Below are 23203 nucleotides of genomic sequence, written 5' to 3' on the forward strand. Positions count from 1 at the left end.
TTTTTTGGTTAATAAGCGCCCCTGTTCCAATAAGTGTCCCTATTCTGTTTCAGTGATGTTAATGTTATAGTACTGGAACATTAGGATCAACCGTGGTTCATCTTCTTTTCATTGCGCGTCTAAGGCCTAATTATAAAACAGTGTTGTACGTCGCAAAACTATGATCTCCATGTAAATAAACAGTTAATCCCTTCAGACGAATGATGTTGTCTTAAAATTTTTCGACGATTGCCTGGCTGGTTGCTCTAGTCATGAAGGATTTAATGACAACAAGTTTGTTTCCAGTCTTCTTGGTCCTTTTCAAATAAAACATCGAAGTTTTTTTTGGCACATTCTGCTGTTTCTCAAAAAATAGGTAAGCGCCCTGTCCTTAGTATAAAGCGCCTGTTTAAAATTACTGCCCTCCCTCGAGGTGAAAAAGTAAATAAGCGCCCTGGGCACTAAATCGATTATATTCATTAAGGTACTCGTTTAACCCTTTACACTCTAACATCAGTTTCCATATTCTCCATACTCTTCTCTACATGTTTCTTTTGGTACTGACAAGGAGAATTCATATGGAGATCAAAGCTTCTTTCTTAGGTTGTCAGGCATTTCCTTTATTCTCATGATCTCAGTCAGTGATTCAGCAGTATTATTGTAAGGAGAAATTAGGTGCTGATCACTCTTAGAGTTTAATTAATTTAAAAGGTTAATGAAAGTGATTGGGATGAAATAAGAAAAATAGGTTCATTAATCTTCAGCAGTATTATTGTAAGGAGAAATTAAGTGCTGGTTACTCTTGGGTTTAAAGTGTTCATGAAAGTGATTGGGATAAAATAAGAAAAATAGGTCCATTATCTTCACTCTTGCTTTGTTAACTGATTCGCACATATCACACCCATTGAGGTTTCAATAAATCAACAATGAAAAAAGCCTTTTCTTTCACTAATTCGTGATTATAAATAGTCAAAGTAATGTTTCTTGGTGGCATGCAGTGACCACAGTTCACTACTGCTTGAATTAATTCTTCTTCATTTGGTTTGCAAAGATCTGACTGATTTTCTGCATAGAGTTATTAAATCTGCTCGAGGGGAAGTCGATCTTCTTGTCTTCCTTCGGTAGCTTCAGGACAAGAATCATATGGGAGCCAGCAGGAATGTCGTAGTTTGTTGTTGATTTTCCAGGATCCAAGGCTCGAGTCCCATTCTTATCAGTAATCATCACTGAATACTTGGTGTCGTTTTCGAAGGTGCACCATTTCGGTTCTGTTCCGCCTCCGTATTCCACGCGATCGGCAATAATGCATCGAAGCTGCTGAGAAGCAAACCGAAAAAAATGTTAAGATCTCTACGTAGACTAAAAGTGCCGGTTTGCTACAGGAATGGTACGTTCCGCATACAGCCACAAGCCCCTTATACCAGTAATTAATCAGCGGACAAAAGCTACATTGAACACAGGCAGGCCAAGCTCCCAGCTGTGAGATGGTCATCTTGCGAAATAAGAGTCATGGCAAAAATGTAAGAGTTTGTATAGGAATATTTACGACCGCTCTGACGAAGTAAAAATACAGTCAAATTCCCAATAACTACCTCAATAAATACCTCACCTTCTTTTTGTCCATATTCTATGAAAAAAAAACAAAATGAACTGTTGAGATCTTTACTTGGACTTCAACTTTTCTACTACGCTCTTTTGCCATAGTTTTATCAGAAGTTGATCAGATAATGCTGATACGAGGGAAGATTAAGTTTTTACTGCGATTGTAATTTTCGCCAATCGCGCCGGATTTGATCACCGTGATCGGCGAATATAATCTCCAGGTGTGTCGCCGGCCTTAGTCTCGGTCAGGGTAGTCTGAGTAAGTCCTTATCATATTCTTTACATCTAGAACAATTTCTGCGTCATCGTTCTTGAAACACGATGTTCTCATAAAAAAAGAGTGGAGGGTGGTGTAATTTGTCAAATATCTTACCAATCTTTGGTCTCCTCAGTGTACGTCTACTGACAACAACTTTGCTTATTGTAGGACGAGCGCAGGTTTTTATAATCTTTCGTTAAGGAAAATTCCTAACTCTGTTGAACACCGGAACTCAAACTTGACCAACCAGCCGTGAAAGAAACGTCTACATATCGAACAAAAGGGGTTTTTATATACTCAAGCTATCGGTCAACCGTCATGTTATTACCGGTTTTCGATTCGTTCTTATTACAATTAAACTCTTAGAAGGCAGAAGCAACGATATTAGAATACTTTCTTATTCATCGCGAATCGCGTGATTTCGCGCGATAGGATTCAATCTTTTCGCAGCGGTTATAATAACTGCTAGAATGTTAACAAATGAAGACTGGGGTAAAGAGATGAAGAAAGGCCTTAAGCTGGATTGGGGTAGGAAGTTATCGCGTGATATTCCATACTAACTTCCTGTACTTTTGTAATTTAACATAATTTACCGGAAATGCGTCACACAATGATCGGCTGCCCCTTTCTTGCTGCAGTTTCATTTCTCTATTTAAAATTCGTTTATTCAATAATTTATTTATTTTGAGGGGGACTAACTCACACTACTTTTAACTACTACGCATAGGTTCTTAGACCATTTAAATGGTAATGTTTCAGGTGAAGAATACAAGGTAAGTGAATTATCATTTTGAAGAGGAGCGGATGTTTTTTTTATAGGTTAAGTTCGGCACACGAGGAATGAGGAATCTGCATGAAAAATGACAGGACGGAAATTCTTTACTTTCTTGGAACAAGTCACACACAGGTAATCGAAATAACATCCGCTCCGGCATGAAACTACACCAAGTATAACTTGACATTAATTGCGGCTTCAATTTTTCATCGGCTTTTAAGAGTTATTGCCTGCGTCCGCTTGACGCAATCTACCGAGCTCCAAAGTCTGATTAAGTTCTGAGACAGTTTTTGTGGCAGTATCTAGTAAGTAGGTGTAGCATAATTTTGAAGAGGAGAGGATGTTTTTTTCGATGGTCGATTGGTTATGTGCGGGTTCTGCACTCGAGGAATGGAGAGGGGAAAGAGAACCAAATCGATGCAGATCCAGCTAAGAATGGTTTAATTTTTTTAAGTAATTGATTACGATGATGTCACTATGTTTCTGAATCAATAATAGACGGCAACGAACGAACCAAATCAGTGGAAGCCAGGTAACTCGCGAGTTGCTTTAGTTGTGTTTCTGGTTAGCCATGACGTTGTGGCTATGTTTCTAGGCTCGTTACTAAAAGATGTAGATGAAAGCGATTGCAATCTCACATTACTTGGGACTCTGAGTTCTCTCTTTCCAATGATACTCTGAAACGTTTGTCAAAGACCGAAACAGTAGCGAGGTGACTGGGAACCAAAGAGCTGTAGACTGAACCGACAGTTCGTCGGTTCTACTTGAGGGTTTTAATAAATTAATATTTAAATACTATGGAGACAGAGCGCGGAATATTCGTCATTTTTCTTATCTTCCCTTTTTATTCGTTTTATAGAAATCTTGCTCTATGATAGAGTGGGTTAGGGGAGGGGTAGGTGGGCCGTTGCTCAGATACTGATATTGATCCCAAAAAGTAAATAAGCGCCCTGGGCACTAAATCGATTATATTCATTAAGGTACTCGTTTAACCCTTTACACTCTAACATCAGTTTCCATATTCTCCATACTCTTCTCTACATGTTTCTTTTGATTCTGACAAGGAGAATTCATATGGAGATCAAAGCTTCTTAGGTTGTCAGGCATTTCCTTTATTCTCATGATCTCAGTCAGTGATTCAGCAGTATTATTGTAAGGAGAAATTAGGTGCTGATCACTCTTAGGGTTTAATTAATTTAAAAGGTTAATGAAAGTGATTGTGATGAAATAAGAAAAATAGGTTCATTAATCTTCACTCTTGCTTTTTTAACTAATTCGCACATATCACACCCATTGAGGTTTCAATAAATCAATAATGAAAAAAGCCTTTTCTTTCACTAATTCGTGATTATAAATAGTCAAAGTAATGTTTCTTGGTGACGTGCACTGACCCCAGTTCACCGATGCTTGAATTAATTCTTCTTCATTTGATTTGCAAAGATCTGACTGATTTTGTACGTGGAGTTATTAAATCTGCTCGAGGGGAAGTCGATCTTCATGTCTTTCTTCGGTACCTTTAGGACAAGAATCTCGTGGGAGTTAGAGATGTTGCAGTTTGTTGTTAATTTACCAGGCTTCAAGACGCGAGTCCCATTCTTATCAGTTATCTCCACTTCATACTGGGTGTCGTTTTCGAAGGTGCACGATTTCGGTACTTCTCCGTTTTTGTATTCCTCGCGATCTTCACGATCAACCTGGCAATCAGACTGCCGCCAAAAAGCAAAAAAAAAATTGTTAAGATCTCTACATGGGCCAAAAGACAGTGCCGGTTTGCTACAGGAATGGTATGTACATTCCGTATAAAGCCACAAGCCCCTTAAACCAGAAATGAATCAGCGGACAAAAAGCGAATGATTGTAAGCACTAGGAGAGAAAAAGAGCAGTGGAAATCCAACCTACGAACCATTTTTGCCAGCTTGCTCTTTACAAAGTTAAGAAGAATGAAATGGTACCCCACCCCACCCCCCCCCCCCCCCCACACACACACACACACACACACACTTTTGTATACCTCAGGTTCATCTGGAAATGGTTGACCCAGTCTAATAAGTCCCTTGTATCTGTCCATAATCTATTAAAAAAAAAAAACAAACAAAATGAACTGTTGAGATCTTTACTTGAACCACAATGGCCCGCAGCAGTTAGCTCTTTAGGCAGCTACAAACCCCAACTAACTAGTATATTAGCCTTTCCCTAGGCTCCCGCTCACAAGAAAGGTGAGTCACAGAACGGTAGAACAACACTTGGAATTTTGTACAGATTTCATGATCACATGATTCAGAATGCAGTGAAAGAGTCGCCAGTAATCGGATCCTGATGTTTGCGTAAAGATTTCTTGGATTGCCGCTGAGCAAACTTTGCAACTCGCTCGTAAGAAATGTATGGCGAAAGGTTGTTTCGACGTCCAAAAACAACGATTTTGCAGAGAGATCGCCGCAGTTTTATCAGAAGTTGATCAAGATGATGTTGATACGAGGGAAGAGTAAGTTTTTTGCGGATGCAATTTTCGCCGATCGCGGCGGATTTGATCACCGTGATCTTCAGGTGTGTCGCCGGCCTTAGTCGAGCACAGACAACATACGCGCAGAATTTTTCAAATATTTTACCAACCCTTGGTCTCCTCTGTGTACATCTACTGACAACAACTTTGCTGATTGAAGGACAAGCGTTGGTTTTTATAATCTTTCGTTAAAGAAAATTCCTCTTTCTGTTGAATACCGGAACTCAAACTTGACCAACCAGCCGTGAAAGAGACATCTACCTATCGAACAAAAGGGGTTTCATTGTATACTCAAGCTATCGGTCAACCGTTATATTACTACCAGTTTATGATTGAAAGTGAAATGTGATCATCGCAGTAAATTTTCCAATTTAAGCAATTGGAAAGAAGAAGCCTGAAAAAAATCAGGGCTTCAACGGGATTCGAACCCGTGACCTCCGCGATACCGGTGCGATGCTCTACCAGCTGAGCTATGAAGCCACACATTGGGAGCGAGGTCAATTTATTGAGTTCATATCTTCCCGTGCAGTGAATGTTGTTTCAGGCTTCTTCTTTCCAATTGCTTAAATTGGAAAATTTACTGCGATGATCACATTTCACTTTCATCTACAACCGCAGTACAAATATGAATTATTTCATATAAAAACTTCACATCATTTCACTGCACGGGAAGATATGAACTCAATAAATTGACCTCGCTCCCAATGTGTGGCTTCATAGCTCAGTTGGTAGAGCATCGCACCGGTATCGCGGAGGTCACGGGTTCGAATCCCGTTGAAGCCCTGATTTTTTTTCAGGCTTCTTCTTTCCAATTGCTTAAATTGGAAAATTTACTGCGATGATCACATTTCACTTTCATCTACAACCGCAGTACAAATATGAATTATTTCATATAAAAACTTCACAGTTTATGATTGGTTCTCATCACAATTAAATTCTTGGAATGCAGAAGCAACGATATTGGAATACTTTCTTATTCATCGTGGATCGTGTGATTTCGCGCGATATGATTCAAACTTTTTGCAGCGGTTATAATAAGTGCTAGAATTTTAACAGATGAAGAAAGGGTAAAGAGATGAAGGAAGGCCTTAAGCTGGATTGGGGTAGGAAGTTATCGCGTGATATTCCATATTAACTTCCTATACTTTTGTGATTTACCATAATTTACCGGAAATGCGTCACACAATGATCGGCTGCCCTTTCTTGCTGCAGTTTCATTTCTTTATTTATATTCGTTCATTCAGTTATTTATTTATTTTGAGGGGGACTAGCTCACACTACCTTTAACTCCCACACATAAGTTCTTAGATCATTTAAATGGTAATGTTGCAGCAAGAAGAGTATCTAGGCGAGTGGATTATCATTTTGAAGAAGAGCGGATATTTTTTCCACACTTTATTGGTTAAGTTCCGCACTCGAGGAATGAGGAATCTGCATGTGAAAAGTGACAGGAGAGAAATTCTTTACTTTCTTGGAACAAGTCATACACAGGTAATCGAAGTAACATCCGCTCCGGCATGAAACTACACCAAGTATAAAGACAAAGGCAGACTTGACATAGCAGCTACGATTTTTTATCGGCTGTAAGAGTTATTGCCTGTCTCCGCTTGACGTAATCTACCGAGCTCCAAAGTCTGATTAAGTTCTGAGACAGTTTTTGTGGCAGTATCTAGTAAGTAGGTGTAGCATAATTTTGAAGAGGAGAGGATGTTTTTTTCGATGGTCGATTGGTTATGTGCGGGTTCTGCACTCGAGGAATGGAGAGGGGAAAGAGAACCAAATCGATGCAGATCAAGTTAGGAATGGTTTAATTTTTTTAAGTAATTGATTAAGATGATGTCACTATGTTTGTAGATCAATCATAGACGGCAACGAACGAACCGAATCAGTGGAAGCCAGGTAACTCGCAAGTTGTTTAAGTTGTGTTTGTGATTGGCCACGACGTTGTGGCTATGTTTTTAGGCTCGTTACTAAAAGATGTAGATGAAAACGATTGCAGTCTCACATTACTTGGGACCCTGAGTTCTCTCTTTCTAATGATACTCTGAAACATTTGTCAAAGATCGAAACAGTACCGAGGTGACTGGGAACCAAAGAGCTGTAGACTGAACCGACAGTTCGTCGGTTCTACTTGAGGGTTTTAATAAATTAAGATTTAAATACAATGAAGGCAGAGCGCGGAATATTTGACATTTTTTTTATCTTCCGTTTTATTCGTATTATAGAAATCTTGCTCAGGCATAGCCGGTTTTTGAGAGAAATCTAGAGGGGAATTCTTAACCTGACAGCTAAAGAACCACATTTACATTATTTCTAGAGTGGAAAACGTGCAGTTCTCTCTCTTTTGGTTATTCGGTGGTTTTACGAAGTAGCAGCTGAACAAATATTACTCAAAACTGTTTGTTCATTGATGCGTACATAAGAGGATTCATTAATGAATTTAGGAATATTAAGCCACAAAAAGATAGAACAGTGTGTTTTCGATGTCAGTCGGAAATTAAGTATATCTCTAAATCATTAACCAAAATTGAGAGATACATCGTTCACATTTTGTGCATTAATTCCATGCAGGAGACAGATTTTAAACATTTCATTAAGGGGTTGAAGGATAACACCGACTGTCAAATCGGTTACTGCTAAGCAAGCCAGCAAGATGTTCGATTACGTTTGAAGACGGCGAACGCTTTATACCGCCACTATTCAGAAGACATTGAATAAAACTGTAAGAGGCAATGAAATCAGCAAGACGACTGTTGTGAAAAGGAGAACAGCCTAGAGTTCGGTGGGAAGGTTCTCACCTAATGACCAAATTGGTCATGTTGGCCAAAATGCTCTAAGATACTAGTTTCGGAATTACCATCGATATCAGTAGGTAGCGATGTAGTTTGATTCATAAAACCGACCTCAGAACATAAGGTATGCCAGATAATTATATTCATAAACCTCTTTCTTGACCCAAATAAGACTTTCTGGCCTCGACAATTATCACTCAGAAGTTAAGCCAAGAAGGTTAATTTACATGTTCATGATTTGCATACTTTCGTTTATTGCGCGAGAAAGTGGTTGTGTCTTACGCTTTCCTTTCAAATTTTGCGCGGGAATTGGCGTGCGGCCAAAATAATTGACCGCATGCATGCAATGCCCGCTATTATTTTCCTTTTCATTAACATTTGATTCAATTCATCAGCCCCCAGCCTTTATTTCTAGTCCCTTTCAGGACCTTGAGACAGATTGCACATCTAAATTTATAATTAAAATAATATTTTGGGTGATTCCCCTCAAGGCATTTACAATTACTTTTACACAAATAACTGATAATACATGGCTGAATGAAATGTATAATACCGTAAACTGCCGCCTATATACCCTGGGCTTATAAAGCTATGCGTAATGGGTTTTTAGAGGGCTCATAAATGGAGGGCTGGGGATTATATCAGGGGTGGCTTCTAATTGGAATAGAAAGCGCTTCAAACCGAACTATAGCAGTAATGAAAAATATTGGTTTTGCGATAAATTTATCGTTTCTAAGGCCTTGAAAAAGTATTTCAATGGTGTTTTACAGTAAAGTTTTAATTATATAAACTTATTTTTCTGCGATAAATTTCAAATTTTCTATTAGGAGTGGTACAGAGTTCATATCTCTCAAAACAGGAAAAGCCGAAGGGGGGGCTTATTTCCAGCGGGGGTGAGGAGGAGAGCCGAGGGGCTTATTATCGGACTCATTTATTTTTTTTACAGGTAGGTGGGCTTATCACGGGGGGAAGGGCCTCTAAGTGCCGCATGGAAGTGGCAGTTTACGTTATGAAGTAGGTTCCTTATGCACGGATTATGCATAATTTTCTTTTCTTCTAACCTTTTTCAGTGCACTTAATCCTCTTACTCGTCTAAAGGAAATTTCTTACATCTTTAGGGAAATGAAAGTGCTCTACGTGGCATTAATCGAGTTCATATTTACAGACGTAATGTACATAACAACCGATTTTGCTAGATTAATTCTCCCATTTTGACAAACCAAGAAAAATCGTAAAAGTTATTAAGTTGGAAGTAAAAGCTAAAAAAATACAATCATAAGTATTAAACCAGCAAATCAAATATAGCTGTCGGGGCTGTCAAAATTGTTATTCCTGTTTCTTTCCGTGTTAATCAAGGCGAGAATTTTGAAGTTAATTCCTTCCAGCTTCACTTTGTAGTAGCTTCGTAACGAAAACACAAAAAAACCTATTTAGATTTTTTTTCCTTTTGTTTTGTTTTTTTATTTCTTGTTTTTCTTTCATCAACCGGTGAAGTTGCTTCAGTTGAAACAGGTGATGAACAACTTTCATTCAAAAACTGAATTTATGTACTCGCCAAGTTTAGCGAGAAAATAATTCAAGTTTGTTCCGATGCGGCCAGTTGAAAGTTAGTCCTACACCTCCGTACATTTTTCGTTTATTGTCTGACTTTTGATATACAATTGCAAGATGTTGAATAAGCTAGAACTTTACTTTTTCACGATCTTTCCGTTACACCCTTTATACATACTGAATTCGCCTTGTAAGAAAAACTAAACCTCGATGAAATACAGAGAAATAACTGATAACCTTACTGGCAACAAATGTAAGAGCGCCATGTTTTACAAGGTATAATTAATTTTCTAAAACCCAATTAAATTTTGGGGATGAATAATCGTATTCGTATTTAGGTTAAAAGTAAAGCCTTAAGCGGAAATTCGTGAAAAAATTTGGTGGCTGAAATGATACTTTCCAGACTTTAATGTTGTACAGAACCCTTGTAACGAGCTTCTATTTAATTTATGTATGCTGACTACCGCTCAGATCGTAGTTCTGATCACCTAATTATAGACAGACGGATCAATAAAGGGCGAGTTTAATTAATCACGTTGTTGTGGTAACTCTGACGTTTCGCCTTCTTGTGGCCTGACTGTCGTGCTTCTGCAACAAATTACTCGTATTTCCATTTGATCTGTTTGTTGAATTTGTTGTCGTAACAGATGGTGGACAAATGCCAGTCGAACTCGCTTGTTCCTCGCCGCGTAGATCAAAGGATTCACCAAAGAATTGAGTAAAGTTAATGTCAAAGCTAAAAAGAAAAGTATGTAGGCAGTGTTGAATTCAGTCACAGCGTCTAGGAAAAAATTAACTGATATCGAAACGAAGTTACAAAAGAAAACAGTTAAAACAATTATTGTCGTTGTCTTTAAGGATTTTCTATCCTTCTCGAATTTTTCCCTTGCTTCCCGTGAAATTTGCTGAGAAGCGATTTGTTTCTGATGGCGTCTAGCCTCGAAATAAATGGTAACATGGCATACGATAATTACTAGAATACTACATACTGAAAGAACATCAACAAATACAACAGAAACAAAATCATTTTTAGAGTCTATTAAATCCTTGAGTGCTGGAATAACGGCTAGTATCCACACTATCACAGAAGAGATTATCGAAATCTTATTAGAGGAGTAATTCTCGTAGAAAAAGGGATGTTTGATCGCCAAAAATCTTTCTAAGCTTATTAATACAATATGAAACAGAGATATGCTGCAAAACATGGTAAAAAAGATTCCCGATACTTTCTCCAGCGCGCAAAACTCAGCAACACTTCTTCCTTGAATGAAATACACTTCCATCGCAATAAAACACGGCTGAATAGTCAAAGCTATCAAGAGATCTGTCGTCGCTAAACACGCCAGCAGAATGTTTGACGTGGTTCGAAGCTCATGCGTAGAGTTTACCGCTACAATCACAAGAATATTGAATAAGATTGTAAAGGGCAGAGACACCAGTAGCATAACTGTTGTGAAAAGCAGCAAAGAATGGACATCGGTGGACAACGCATCTGGCTTCAAGGCGGTCAAAAAGGCCGTATCGCAGATATAGAGCAGTTCATTGTTGGCAGAGTTCAGCACCGATGTCAAATTCTTATCTTCGTCTTGAAGAACCATCTTATCTCGCAAGGCTCAGAGCTACCCTTTAATTATGTGTTGTTCCTTGCACAGATGTTTTCATCTTTTCTTTTTTTTTATTGTATCCCTCATCGCCAAGAGCGACAAAAAGCAATTATTTGTCATCAATTATTGACAATGTAGATTAAACTGACAATGTCTTGTGGGGATCGATGATAAACTTCATCCATATGCAATTATAGTTCTCTGGCTCAACCGTTACAGGTCTCTCTACATCACCAAATCGAGATTAGATTACGCCTTTAACGACAACATTTGCGAAAAATACAATTGTCTTGAAATAAATTCCCTCATGAAAATGCAAAATTCTATGGAATTTCTCACTGTCTTTTTCACTTTAAACATGCATATGGTTAAATCGAGGGATCATATCAGGGGCTTAATTAAAAGTCGTATATAAGCGGTCTTCCACCGCCTGTGAGACCTCTCACCGCTGTCTCAGTTTAGCCTGTAGGCACGCTCTCGTGTTTGGTTTCGCCTTACAGAACGTACAGCCACCTTCGGAAACCGCTTATGGAAAAAGTGATACGGCTATTCTTGGCAAAAGATCGCAAGTTTCACTAGTGCGCCGCGTAGAACTCTGGGAGTGGAAAGCAGAGTCGGATTTTTTTTTTTTTTGTACACGCGCAACATACCGAAAAGGAGGGAATCCTCGAAGTCAGAAGCCCATTACTGTCGTAGTTTATGATTCTGCCCGCTGTTCGTGTTCTATGTATTTACAGAGTCCAAGCTCGGGCATGTCTACGAAGGCTAAAAATGAAAGTAAAACAAAATACACATAAAACACTCAAATGGCCTTAAAAGTTCCGAAATCTCGCTCATAACCCCCCCTGCAGTTTTCTATATCCTCATTCCAGTTTCCAGATCTCCATCATGCACATTTCGCGCGCTATCCTGGGAGTTATTTTGAGTAAATTTTTTGAGCCTGCAATAAAACAGTGTTTGGCATGGTGAACCTCAATATGGCGGACGAGATTGCAGTTGTGGCGCGCTGGGCTATATCTTCGAGATTTCTGTTGCTCTTTTCTCAGGTAGGAGCAAAAAAAATAAAAAAAAAAATGTAGCGATCGGTTGTGAATCTTACTTTACATTTGCGCATTTTTTTTGTTCAGATTTTTGTCAATGAATTCATCAACGATTACGACTCTTCGAGTATTATCAACGAAAACGGAGATTCAACTCCACCAACTTCGTGGTGTGATTTGATATTTCAAAGAATGTTTGAAGGTTTCAGCAAATGGGATGCTGCTTATTTTATGAAAATAGCCGAAGACGATTATAAATACGAACAATACTTGGCTTTCTTCCCATTGTTCCCTTGGATATTAAGGATCTTGGTACGATTACTCCATCCACCTTTTCAGCATTTTTTGAACGAGCGCAGTTTATATCTAGCGATTGGATGGATATTGACTTCAACTCTGTTCACATTAGCAGCTATTTCACTTTACAAATTGACTTTCAAACTGTTTGGTTCAAGGACTACCGCCATGTTGTCATCACTACTCTTTTGCTTCAACCCTGCGAGTGTATTTATGTCAAGTCTGTACACGGAGAGTTTATTCTGTTGTCTACAGTTTACGGCTATGTGTTTTCTTGAACAAAATTGTACAGCACTGCCACTGTTGCTTTTTGGTCTTGGCTGCGCTACTCGTTCAAATGGTGTTTTATCATGTGGATTTCTTGCACACAGAATGATTAAAAACTATGTTTCTTCAGAAGTACCTTCACTGATTACAGACCCTGGTTCTCTCACTTTTTGGCATGTACAAAGAGGAGCAATACTACTCCTTAGACTTATAGTTTTAAATGGAATTGTGCTTGTTCCATTCATTATTTTCCAGTTGTATGGATATTATTTATACTGTATGCCACCAAGGAGTTTCCTGAGAGATTTGACTCATAGTCCATGGTGTGATAAACTGGTACCATTTTCTTATTCATACATTCAAGACAATTATTGGAATGTTGGATTTTTACGTTACTTTGAAGTCAAGCAAGTACCAAACTTTGCTCTTGCTGCTCCAGTTATTATTTTGAGTCTCAATGCTGTACTGATCTACTGTTTGAGCAATAGAAATATTGAAACAGTTAAGACTCTTGGCTTGCTCCAAAGTAAGGAAAAGTCTGAAAAAAAGACAAGGTATGTGTTTATTAAGTAAAGGGGGTAATTTTCTCATGAAACTGTGGTGCAGCATCAGTGGCAGGTATTACAAGATAATTTGATCATATAAACTGTGTTGATAATGTAAACTGGCTGCAATAAAGATTTTCCAAAGCTGACATTTTAAGTTTTAGCTCTTTGTCAGAGTTTGGTCAATTTACATTTCCAGCTAAGTTGATGAAACCAAATTATCATGTCACACTTCTCAGCCTATGTGGCATTACAGTTTCTCTAGAAACTTCCTCTATTTTATAATGTAATGCCTTATTATTCAGGGTCTGAAAATATCAAAACAGGTGCCAAGTGGCAATTAAAGATCCTTGTTTTAATCAGTAGACAAAAAGTTTGATAGCCTGCAAATTTCTGATTCATGATTTTTTTATTTTCACTTCAATATGAAAAATACAATATTATGTGGAGTATTTACTTAACAAAGTCTGATTTCAAGAGAATTTGCATGTATTGCTGGTGTAATGGTCATGACTTGTACTGAAGTGAAAATGAAAGTGAAAGATGATGTTTTTAGTGAACTAACTGGAATGCTCTCAGAAAGAAAAAAATCTTTTTTTATATGAAAGTGTTCCATTGGATGAAGGGTCCTACAATCTGTCAGAAAGTTCTTACTGAGAGGATATTGTTTTCTGTTTTATAAAGGAAGCCAATTCATCAAAATGTTGGAATAACTGGCAAACAAGACTTTGATTTTTACCACCACCCTGATGTCTTTGTGTATGTTGTCCATGTCTTTTTCATGTCTTTGTTTGGTTTGACATCCATGCATGTACAGGTTGGTAAAAGCTTTTTTCTCTCTCATTTCTAAAATTAATTAGTTACCATTACTATTTCTTTAGGGAACTTAAAAAAAATATTGCATGGTATTTATTTTGCTTGCTCTACACAAGTACAATGTATGGTTCTCCCTTTGCCAGAAAACTTTCACTGAAGTTTTTCAATTTATTTCCTCTTTCAAGTTGTGCTTTCATTAAATGACGATGGCATTGTGGTGTTTCAGATTTTTTTTCTCAATTTCTGGCTTAACAAGTTTTAGTAACATCAACCTTTTTTTCAGTTTATCATAACATGCTTTTATGAAGTGGCCCATTTACTGGGTTTTTAGCAGTCCCTCTTTTTCTAGTTTAATTGAGCATGAATGAAATTAAACAAGGTAAGCCTAAATTATGGCCTCTGTCATTTTTCACAATGCTGTATGAATCTCTCTTGGTGTTGGCCCTTCTTTTCGCTCTTGCTCACTGATAAAACCATGAACCTGTCAGGGCTAAAACTAGGAGTTTCTTTTTGGAGTTCAGTCAACTACATGTATTACATTGTGAGAGCGTGAGTGGCCCAGTGGTCAGAGCGCTGGACTCTGGGTCGGACGGCCCAGGTTCGAGTCCTGGATGGGGCACTACGTTGTGGCCTTAAGCAAGTCGCTTCACTCACCTTGCTTCGTCTTCTCGGATAAGACGTTAAGCCGGAGGTCCTGTCTCCTGCAGGGTTTGGGGTAGGAGACGTTAATTTCCCACGCACAAGATTACTGTGTGATGGATGTCCTCCCCTGGGTTGGGTTGGGTGGATAGAAATACACGTACACGTTTAAACGAGTACTTATGTACTCCTAGGTGTCACGTGTTTAAATAAAGGATTGATTGATTGAACTACAAAGCTGCTACTTTATAATTATGTTGTAACTTCTTGATGTTTTTCTTTTTATCAGGTCACTACACGATTTATAGCCTCTGCCTCCCCTGTGATTTACTGGTATTCTGCGCATGTCATCATGAAAGAAACTTCTTGCCAAGAACACAGACTTGACAAAAGAAAGTGGAAAGCTCAGTTGATCATTGGTTTTTTTTTGTCATACTTCTTCATTGGAACCGCTTTACATTGCAATTTTTATCCCTGGACCTAAAGCTTTTTTACTACATCTGAAAGCCCAGATTAAATATGTTAGTCCAAAAGTCATAAGTGCTTGTAATGTGTTTTAATGGTAATGATTGTATTTATTATTTATTTAAGCAATAGACAGTACTTACTATTGGTTTACATCAATCCTTTAATCAATCCTTTATTTAAACACGTGACACCTAGGAGTACAGAAGTACTCGTTTAAACGTGTACGTGTATTTCTATCCACCCAACCCAACCCAGGGGAGGACATCCATCACACAGTAATCTCGTGCGTGGGAAATTAACGTCTCCTACCCCAAACCCTGCAGGAGACGGGACCTCCGGCTTAACGTCTTATCCGAGAAGACGAAGCAAGGTGAGTGAAGCGACTTGCTTAAGGCCACAACGTAGTGCCCCATCCAGGACTCGAACCTGGGCCGTCCGACCCAGAGTCCAGCGCTCTGACCACTGGGCCACTCACGCCACCCAAGGTGCAGTAACCCACATGGGATGTTGGGAAAAAATGATAAAGGCAAGTGATTTACAAACACTTCTTGTGTTCTCCTAATATCCTGAATAGGTCATTAGACCTGGAAACCATTTGGAAGTACACTATTCCTTTTAGAATAATTCTCAATACAAAACAATTTGTGATGGGCTTACCAGAGCAATAAATGATGTTTAGGGCACTGGAAGTATTTCAGATATTTCATGAATATCGCTTTTTTTCATATGCTGATCAATAGCCCTTTGCAAGAGTAAAATGAATAATAAAGAAATAAACTTGCTTTGTTATGCATATATAAAAATACTTGTAACAAATCACTGGATACATGAGAAGAAAGATGAATGAAATTATAAATAAATAGAAATAGCAAAAATTCATTAAAATTCTAACTCGAACAAAAATATCTTAAGTTAATTCTAAAGACACCAAGTTTCATGACAACATACTGGTCAACTGGCATGCTGTTCCTTAGATTTGATACAGCAAAAGTAACAGACATGCTACTAAATGTTGTCTCCCTTTCATGCAAGTGAACTAATCCTTTCTGAATGAACTCTACTTTTCCTCCATTGCACGGTAAGTAATCCGAAAAAATAGTTAACACTTGTGCTAAATCTCTTTTGTTAAGATCATTTTTAGAAACAAAGAAGAAATAATGAAATAAAAACCGCTTAAACGGACGTGATAAGTGCTTGGTTTCCTAATCACCTCGCGCGTCATGAATATTCTCAAGAGGATTTTGCATGAATAAAACAAAGAATTTTAAATTACAAGCCTACAATTGAGACAATACCATAATTTTGACATCAAAACCTGGACCGATATCAAAGAAGCAAGAGTAAGGCTACAATTAGGGGAGAGTGGAAACAGAATATTTTTCTGTTGGAAGAAACGGGATAATTAGCCGCGAAAAACGTTACCATAGAAACTCATAGGGAGGCCTGGAGGCGGGAAGGACGTTTTTAGCTTGTTTGTACTCGTCATTTGTCGGCAATGGAGATTAGGTTTGTGACAGTAATTGAGCCATTTTGACCTGCCTCAGGCTTGTATCAAGAAAATGGGTTGTGGAACTAGCACCCCCAAGGATAAAGAGGACAAGGAAGGATCCAAGTTTGATTTTAGTCGGCGCAACACCATAGTCGAAAAGCCAAACGTTGTGGTCGAGATTGGCAAAGGTGTGAAGAAGATCGACCCAGAGCGACGAATTGTGTTCATATTCGGTTGGTGATATTTCTTCTTCTTTGCCCTAATAATACTCCATTGAAATTTATTGTCCTTTTACTCTGCTATGAAACTATGTATGCTTTTGTATATGACTTGGCACAGCCGCTAAATGCTAATCACAGAGATATTTTTGATATCCAGCGGGCTCTCCCTGTTGGAAGTAAACATCTGTTCGAAGTAAATTGAACGCAGAAGAGCCGACTCTTGACTACTGAATTTTCGTTTGGTTCATTTAAGAAAATATATGGCGGATATATTGAAAATTTGTTTACAATACCCGCCGAAAATTAGGGACAATTTGGATTAAAGCTGGCATTTTGTCTATGCCAGAAGAAAGAAAAGATACCATCGCAGTGGCTACATCACATTAAAGTTGTTTCAAGATGGCTATTTTTTTGCATTCAGCCGAGCCATGAATTATTCACTCCTTACATTTAAAGACTGATTTTTACGCTGATGTCAGCCATTGTTTTAATTATTCTATTGAACTAGAAAAAGAACCATCAGTTCCCTATGAATGGAGAAACCGATTTCGCTTGCTTCTTTTGTGTCAATAGATATTGGCGTGCATCAGCAGATATATTGATTTTAAATCTTCGCCGCTTGCTTTTAAGATTTTGGTTAAAGCGTGATGTTCTCTTCTGGTTGCAGAATAAGATCTGTAGTTAAATTGTATCAAAAATTAATGAAGGAGGAATTTCCCCTTCCATACAGAAGTAAAGTCACGCTTTGGTTTAAAACTTTGTTTTCGTTAAGCGTTCTTAGCTTTCTTTCGCTGTGTACACAATGAGCTATAATTAAGCAGAGTAATTTCATATTTACGATGAGAACTCGATGAAGTATCTTTCCTCTTGCTCTAGCACTTAAACCGCTAAGAGCATGCGGTATTAAGTGCATGGATTGAACCTTTTATTTGTACTGCGCACATTCCAACAGAGTGATTAATATGATTTAACTGAAATTATGTTCTCTAGGAGTCCGCAACGTTTTTTATTTGTTCATGAAGGATGGTTAGCTATGTTGTGAAAATGTGTCAGCAAACAATAAATTTAAAAATTCATCTTTTCATCTGGGCATAGTGATATATGAGTTGCAAAATGGAAAAAAAATCCTCTACCTTCCTCTCATCATGGTTTTCTATCCACAAGACGCGGCTGAAAGTGCCCCTCAAATTAGTTTGAGACAAAGGATTTGGAGTCCATACAAAGGGAGAACTTCCAAACGTCCTCCTTTTTGCCTAGTCATTTAATTTGAGCAACCTTCAGTCTTTGTACCAATAAAGCAAATCCTAAGTTCACAAATACAAGACTTAGAAATATGTTCTATATTTTAGTTATATGATAAGCTGAGTTATACATGCATTTGGATTAGTTGGTTCTTATGTATGATCTGCTGGAGGACATAGTTTCAGAGGATGTCAAAATGTGGTTAGAATGTCAGTGATACACTTGACTGTGCTTCATGCTCCACTCTTGGTCTTCCCACATTTTGATATCTATTAATGAACAGATATACAGCAACACAGCATCTTTTTCTTAAATTGATCATCTTTGTTATGTTAAAGTTTTGGTTTAGCAAAGCTGTTTTGATTTTTAGAATTATTAGTTTGACTGAAAATCCTTTTTTTTTTACATGTTGTGTAGGAGGTCCTGGATCAGCTAAAGGATGTATTGTGAATGACCTCAAAGCCATGTTTGGGTTTGCTTTCATATCAGCAGAAGATTTAATCTTGCAGAAACTGCCAAAAAGAGCTGCAGAAGATGGGAAGGACCCTGTTTCTGGTACACATGGACTGGCTGAGCTTTTGAAAGATAATCCAGAATATCTTACCTTGGATTGGGTGTTGGAAATACTTCTGGAAGAGATTGAAAAGTTCCCAAATCAGCCAATACTGGTGGATCTTATTCCCAACCTCAAGTTTATGATGAGGGTGGATAACTTCATCAAGAAATGTGATATTGAAATGAAAGAGTTTGAACAGAAGGTATTCTATAACTTGCATTTAATTACATATTTAAGTTTAATTCGTGGATATTTTTATGGCTGAAGATGTCAATCTATTAGTCATGTAAAGGGTCATAAATCTGTAACTTGGATGGATTCATTCCCATTATTGTCCTGACTTTGATTCTGTGGAAATATTGTAAGAAGAAATTAGATGCCAGTCACTCCAAGGTTTTTAAAGGGTTTTAACTTAAAAGTGGTGAGAGTGCTTACGTATCTATCTCTGTTGCTACCTGCTCTTTGTGGCATTTTTACAATGAATAGGCTTGCTGTAACATGTATGGCATGTTTGTTTTTGGTTTTCATGTCTGCTTCACAGTTGTTTATTACAGTTTTCTGTTTTTCCTCCATTCAGATAAAGTAGTGCTTCAAAAATCCATTTTGACATGGACAGAAAGGATGTGCCCATATCGCACCAAACATGTCTTATCTTAATGACATTAACAGTGTATACATTTCACCTTGACAAGTCAAATATGTTTGTTTACTCCTTAGTGTCCTTGTGCTTTTGCCTTAAACTTGACACTGTCCAAGGAGAATCTTCTGAAGAACATTAGAAACAGCCATTCCCCTGCATGTGCCAAGCCTCCAAGCAAAGATCCCAGGGATGCATCTTCAGATCAAGGGGATGAAATGGACACCAGTAGGACTAAGCGTCGCTTTGCACTCTATCAAAAATCAGTGCAAGATTTCTTGAACTATTTTAATCTGGAAGACAGAATTGTGCAGTTTGACACATCTGCAGCACAAGTACAACATATCTGGGATGCTATGATGGACTTTTTTGCAGCTGAAATGGATTTCAGTGCAAGCAAAGTGATCAACACTGTTGTGCTCTTCTCATTTGGTGAGTTCTCAGATTGAGTGAATTACATTATGTAACTCATATTTACTACAGCTTGAGTTGTGCTCTCCTTAGCTGCCCTGGGACTAGCAGAAATATTCAATATTCAGTATCACTGTAATTATTTAAACTAGCACCCAACTTCAAATAAGCACCCGATGTACAAGTTGGTAGGAAAAGTTAATAAGTGCCTAACCTTGAAGTGAAGTGAACAAGACGAGTATTTACCACTACCTCTTTACTGCCTTACAATCTCTTAATTCTATGTTTGTGTTACATCTCCACGTTTTGATATTAGTTTGTTTTGGTGATGGAAAATAAACGTACTTCTTGCTGAAAATGGCGTAAATTTAATAACCACCTAAGGCACTTTGTCAAATGAATACTGTTTATATGTAGTTACCAGCAAACCTTGCTGGCCTAAAGTGCGTGGGATTGTAAGTAACCTGCTGCTTGGCATAACCCTATGAAGAATTGTGTTAATTATGGTGCTAAGGCATATAGATATATAGCTATATTTTTTTTGGTTTTGATAGATCAGAAGACTTATCAATCCATAGACACAAACAGATACCCCATGAAATCAGTTCTACTTCATGAACTCATCAAAGAACCTCAGGCCTCTGCAGTAAGTGCTGTCCATTCCCCGGCTGCAAGCATATATTTATTACAGCACATATTCATTAAAAGGAAAGAAGGCTGGATAAAAGAATTTTTAAATCATTTCATCAAACGTTTATGGTAGCCAATCGGAACACAGAGTTTACTTTACCCCACCAGCCATGTGTTAATAGAAAGTATTACATATTCAAAAAGAGTCGTTGTTTACATTCATGGGCAATCGCTGATTTTATTTCAAATTCAGAAAAAGAGGAAAGTTTCATCGGTATGACCATTACTTTGGAAGTCGAAAAGAGCACATTTCGATTGAATGTTGGAAAACTAAAACCAAAAACATAACGACAGCCAATTATATCGAAGGAAGATATCACATTGAGCGCGGGAAAACGCGAGTGACCAAGTCGCGATTAGTGTAAGTTTTGAATCTGATTGGTTGATTAAGTGGCATGACTTTTCTGAACCAATCTTATGGCGATGTTGAGCATAACCAAAGCTATCCCAGAATATTCTCGACACTCAATTGAGAATTGCTGTTATAGGGCCGTTTATATGAGATGGTTATTTAACTGTCGTGAAGTGTTAAATCATCTTTTATTGCATCGTAGGAAGATGTCCTTTCAGCACTCGCAAAACATTTGGATGAGAGTGCACTGCAGTCGCGCTCATTCTTGGTTGATGTATCAGGGACGTCCATTGATGAGGAACATATCTCTGAACAGGTACAATTTCAACTTAGAAGTCTCAAGTTCAGCGGCAAAGTTCTGCTTTCTGTTGATCAAGCATTTAATATTGACGTGATTGGGAGATTCTGGATCTGAATCAACCCTGTTTATACCATGAATGTTGGGTTCATCGCTAAGAACGGATTGAAAAATGACTTAAGATTTCTTGTTTGGACACAAGCTCAGAACATCTTTTTGAGGAATAGACGTAGTTACTCACCATGCTTTATCAGGTGTATTGTATGGTTGACAATTCGAAGTTCTGGAATAAGTGCTCCAGGTTTAATCCCTGGACGACATCACTGTTTTAAGTATCGTCAACACTCCGGGCTATGGCTTCTGCGAACCTTGTAGTGAAAATGAAGTCTAGGTAACGGAGATTAGCGACAGAAGGGACGTTGTATCCTCTCCTGTCTGATTCCCAAAGCACTCTTATCTCACTTTGTCTTATACGAAGTTTTTCCTCTTGTAACTCAGCAGCTCAAATGAGCTGATGACCGACGGTCAAGAATCAAAGAACATTTGATTCCTTGTCACAAATGGTTTTGCTAAAGGAGCTAAAAGAAAAAAAACATAATACAAAAAAAATGTAAAGGTGTAATTTGCGAAGACTTGTCTTTGATGCAAATGTTTTTTGTACTTTTTACTTTCAGTTTACGAAACCACAGATTCTGTTTGTAGACGTTGACGTAGGTCAGTTGGATTACTTCTTGCACGGACTCAAGCGCAAAACAGACAGGAAGAAGTCCATTTTCAGGAAGAAAGCACAGTTATACAAATCAGTCAGCTCAACGGAGAATGAAACGTTACTATTCCCTGAACACATCGATACTGAATTGTGCAGAAGAATCGCTATCTGTTTGGCGGAACAACGAGCTAGTTGAGAAATGTTTATCCTTAATTTTTTTTCGTGTTCATGGTAGTACATATCTTAATACTAGTGATCAAATCACTTTTTACAGTTGATACAAACAAAATTTTATCTTTCTTCCCAGTCGACATGGAGTCCTGTATATGCTTGGTTCAGTGTGGCTTAAAGAAACCACAATTGAAGATTTTATTTTTACAAAAAAAGAAAATAATTATTTATTAGAGATGATTGTTCGACACTCATATTTAATTCTTTGTTACAAACTCTGACGTTCTGTGTCGTTCAAGATCCGGAGTTTGAACACAGATAAAGCTGTTAAGTTGTCTTGGGAGAAAAAATTTCTCTGGCTTGTATATACGTACAGAAAGAAACGTTACTTGTATAAATATATTTTCTTCTATCTTAAGTTAAAGGATATAGAAACAATTGGAAAGTAAATAAAACGAAAGACAATCTTTCTTAACAGTGGAGCTGTGTTTCTCTAATATAAGAGACGCGTGCATGATTGCAGTACACAGGCTAATCAAAACTATAGCAAAATTCTCGAACGTGATTGGTTATCACCAGCCCAATTTGAGCACCAATAGGACAGTGTACGCGTCATGCTTGTAATTAGACAGTGTATATATTAGGACAGTTAAAGGGACAGTTAACACATCATGCTTATGTAAATGGACAGAACGCGTCATGAGCGCGCGCTGTTCTCTCGCATTTCGCCAAGTTAAATGTTGATATTTTTATGAAAATGTATACCCGACGTTTAGTTTCTTCATCAAATTCTGTCATAGTTTTGATTAATTGGTAACAGGACTTCGTGTTGTCCAATTCTGTCTGTAATCATACTCGTGATTAATAAACCGGATTTTGTTAATTACTCGTATGATTGGAATTGGACTCCACTCGGTCCTATTATCATTATTAATCGTTGAGTCAAAGAAGAACGTTCTGTTTTTCTCGCATGCTGCTCGAGGGGAAAATGTTATAAAAAATTTTAGTTGTCAGGAGTGGGATTCGAACCCACGCCTCCATTCGGAGACCAGAACACTCATCCCAGCGAGTTCTGGGAAGGGAATACCCCTTGAGTCTGGCGCCTTTGACCGCTCGGCCATCCTGACTACTTACAATCAAATTTTGTTTTTTTCAAAGAAATTGCAACAAGTGCATAAAGGAAAAGTTAAAATCGATTAAAAAAACGCAACAGCATAAAGAACGAAAAAAAAAGGAAAAAAATTTACAGAAGCAGAAACATAATGGGAAATAAACAACGACAACTAACACACT

General features: G+C 37.9%; 5 protein-coding genes, 1 long non-coding RNA gene and 1 other non-coding gene across 9 annotated transcripts; 3 read left to right on the plus strand and 4 right to left on the minus strand.

Annotated features, from left to right (window-relative positions):
• Positions 1-574: 574 nt before the first annotated feature.
• Positions 575-2484, minus strand: LOC149049368 (uncharacterized). The gene is made up of 4 exons (XM_089199612.1): positions 2434-2484; positions 1955-2030; positions 1572-1606; positions 575-1296 (listed from the first exon to the last, which is right to left on the minus strand). Exons 1-4 carry the CDS (start codon positions 2482-2484, stop codon positions 1003-1005), a joined length of 456 nt encoding a protein of 151 aa, XP_089055738.1. The 3' UTR covers positions 575-1002.
• A 1375-nt stretch (positions 2485-3859) lies between these two features.
• On the minus strand, positions 3860-5404 carry LOC149049369 (uncharacterized). 2 transcript variants are annotated; one of them, XM_089200736.1, is made up of 3 exons: positions 5226-5404; positions 4627-4686; positions 3860-4321 (listed from the first exon to the last, which is right to left on the minus strand). In XM_089200736.1, exons 2-3 carry the CDS (start codon positions 4681-4683, stop codon positions 4028-4030), a joined length of 351 nt encoding a protein of 116 aa, XP_089056862.1. In that variant the 5' UTR covers positions 4684-4686; positions 5226-5404; the 3' UTR covers positions 3860-4027. The 2 variants fall into 2 exon arrangements, with proteins under 2 accessions (XP_089056862.1, XP_089056863.1); XM_089200737.1 differs by having other exon boundaries at positions 5222-5396.
• A 918-nt stretch (positions 5405-6322) lies between these two features.
• On the plus strand, positions 6323-7899 carry LOC149049370 (uncharacterized). 2 transcript variants are annotated; one of them, XR_016185058.1, is made up of 3 exons: positions 6323-6606; positions 6970-7014; positions 7687-7899. It is a non-coding gene; the product is annotated as an uncharacterized LOC149049370 (long non-coding RNA). The 2 variants fall into 2 exon arrangements; XR_016185059.1 differs by lacking the exon at positions 7687-7899 and adding an exon at positions 7341-7494.
• A 1631-nt stretch (positions 7900-9530) lies between these two features.
• Positions 9531-11185, minus strand: LOC113680603 (trace amine-associated receptor 6). The gene has a single exon (XM_027197638.2). It carries the CDS (start codon positions 11054-11056, stop codon positions 9986-9988), a length of 1071 nt encoding a protein of 356 aa, XP_027053439.2. The 5' UTR covers positions 11057-11185; the 3' UTR covers positions 9531-9985.
• A 725-nt stretch (positions 11186-11910) lies between these two features.
• On the plus strand, positions 11911-15203 carry LOC113680601 (GPI alpha-1,6-mannosyltransferase 2-like). Its single transcript, XM_027197636.2, has 4 exons — positions 11911-12108; positions 12190-13220; positions 13896-14028; positions 14956-15203. Exons 1-4 carry the CDS (start codon positions 12025-12027, stop codon positions 15148-15150), a joined length of 1443 nt encoding a protein of 480 aa, XP_027053437.2. The 5' UTR covers positions 11911-12024; the 3' UTR covers positions 15151-15203.
• A 148-nt stretch (positions 15204-15351) lies between these two features.
• Positions 15352-22385, plus strand: LOC113680602 (uncharacterized). The gene is made up of 7 exons (XM_027197637.2): positions 15352-15660; positions 16679-16856; positions 18504-18844; positions 19360-19711; positions 20245-20336; positions 20935-21048; positions 21705-22385. Exons 1-7 carry the CDS (start codon positions 15634-15636, stop codon positions 21933-21935), a joined length of 1335 nt encoding a protein of 444 aa, XP_027053438.2. The 5' UTR covers positions 15352-15633; the 3' UTR covers positions 21936-22385.
• Positions 22386-22918: 533 nt separating this feature from the next.
• Positions 22919-23037, minus strand: Trnal-caa (transfer RNA leucine (anticodon CAA)). Its single transcript has 2 exons — positions 23000-23037; positions 22919-22964 (listed from the first exon to the last, which is right to left on the minus strand). It is a non-coding gene; the product is annotated as a tRNA-Leu (tRNA).
• Positions 23038-23203: the final 166 nt, after the last annotated feature.

This window comes from Pocillopora damicornis, chromosome 3 (genome assembly GCF_964200805.1).
Source record: "Pocillopora damicornis chromosome 3, jaPocDami1.2, whole genome shotgun sequence".
NCBI classification, from domain to species: domain Eukaryota; kingdom Metazoa; phylum Cnidaria; class Anthozoa; order Scleractinia; family Pocilloporidae; genus Pocillopora; species Pocillopora damicornis.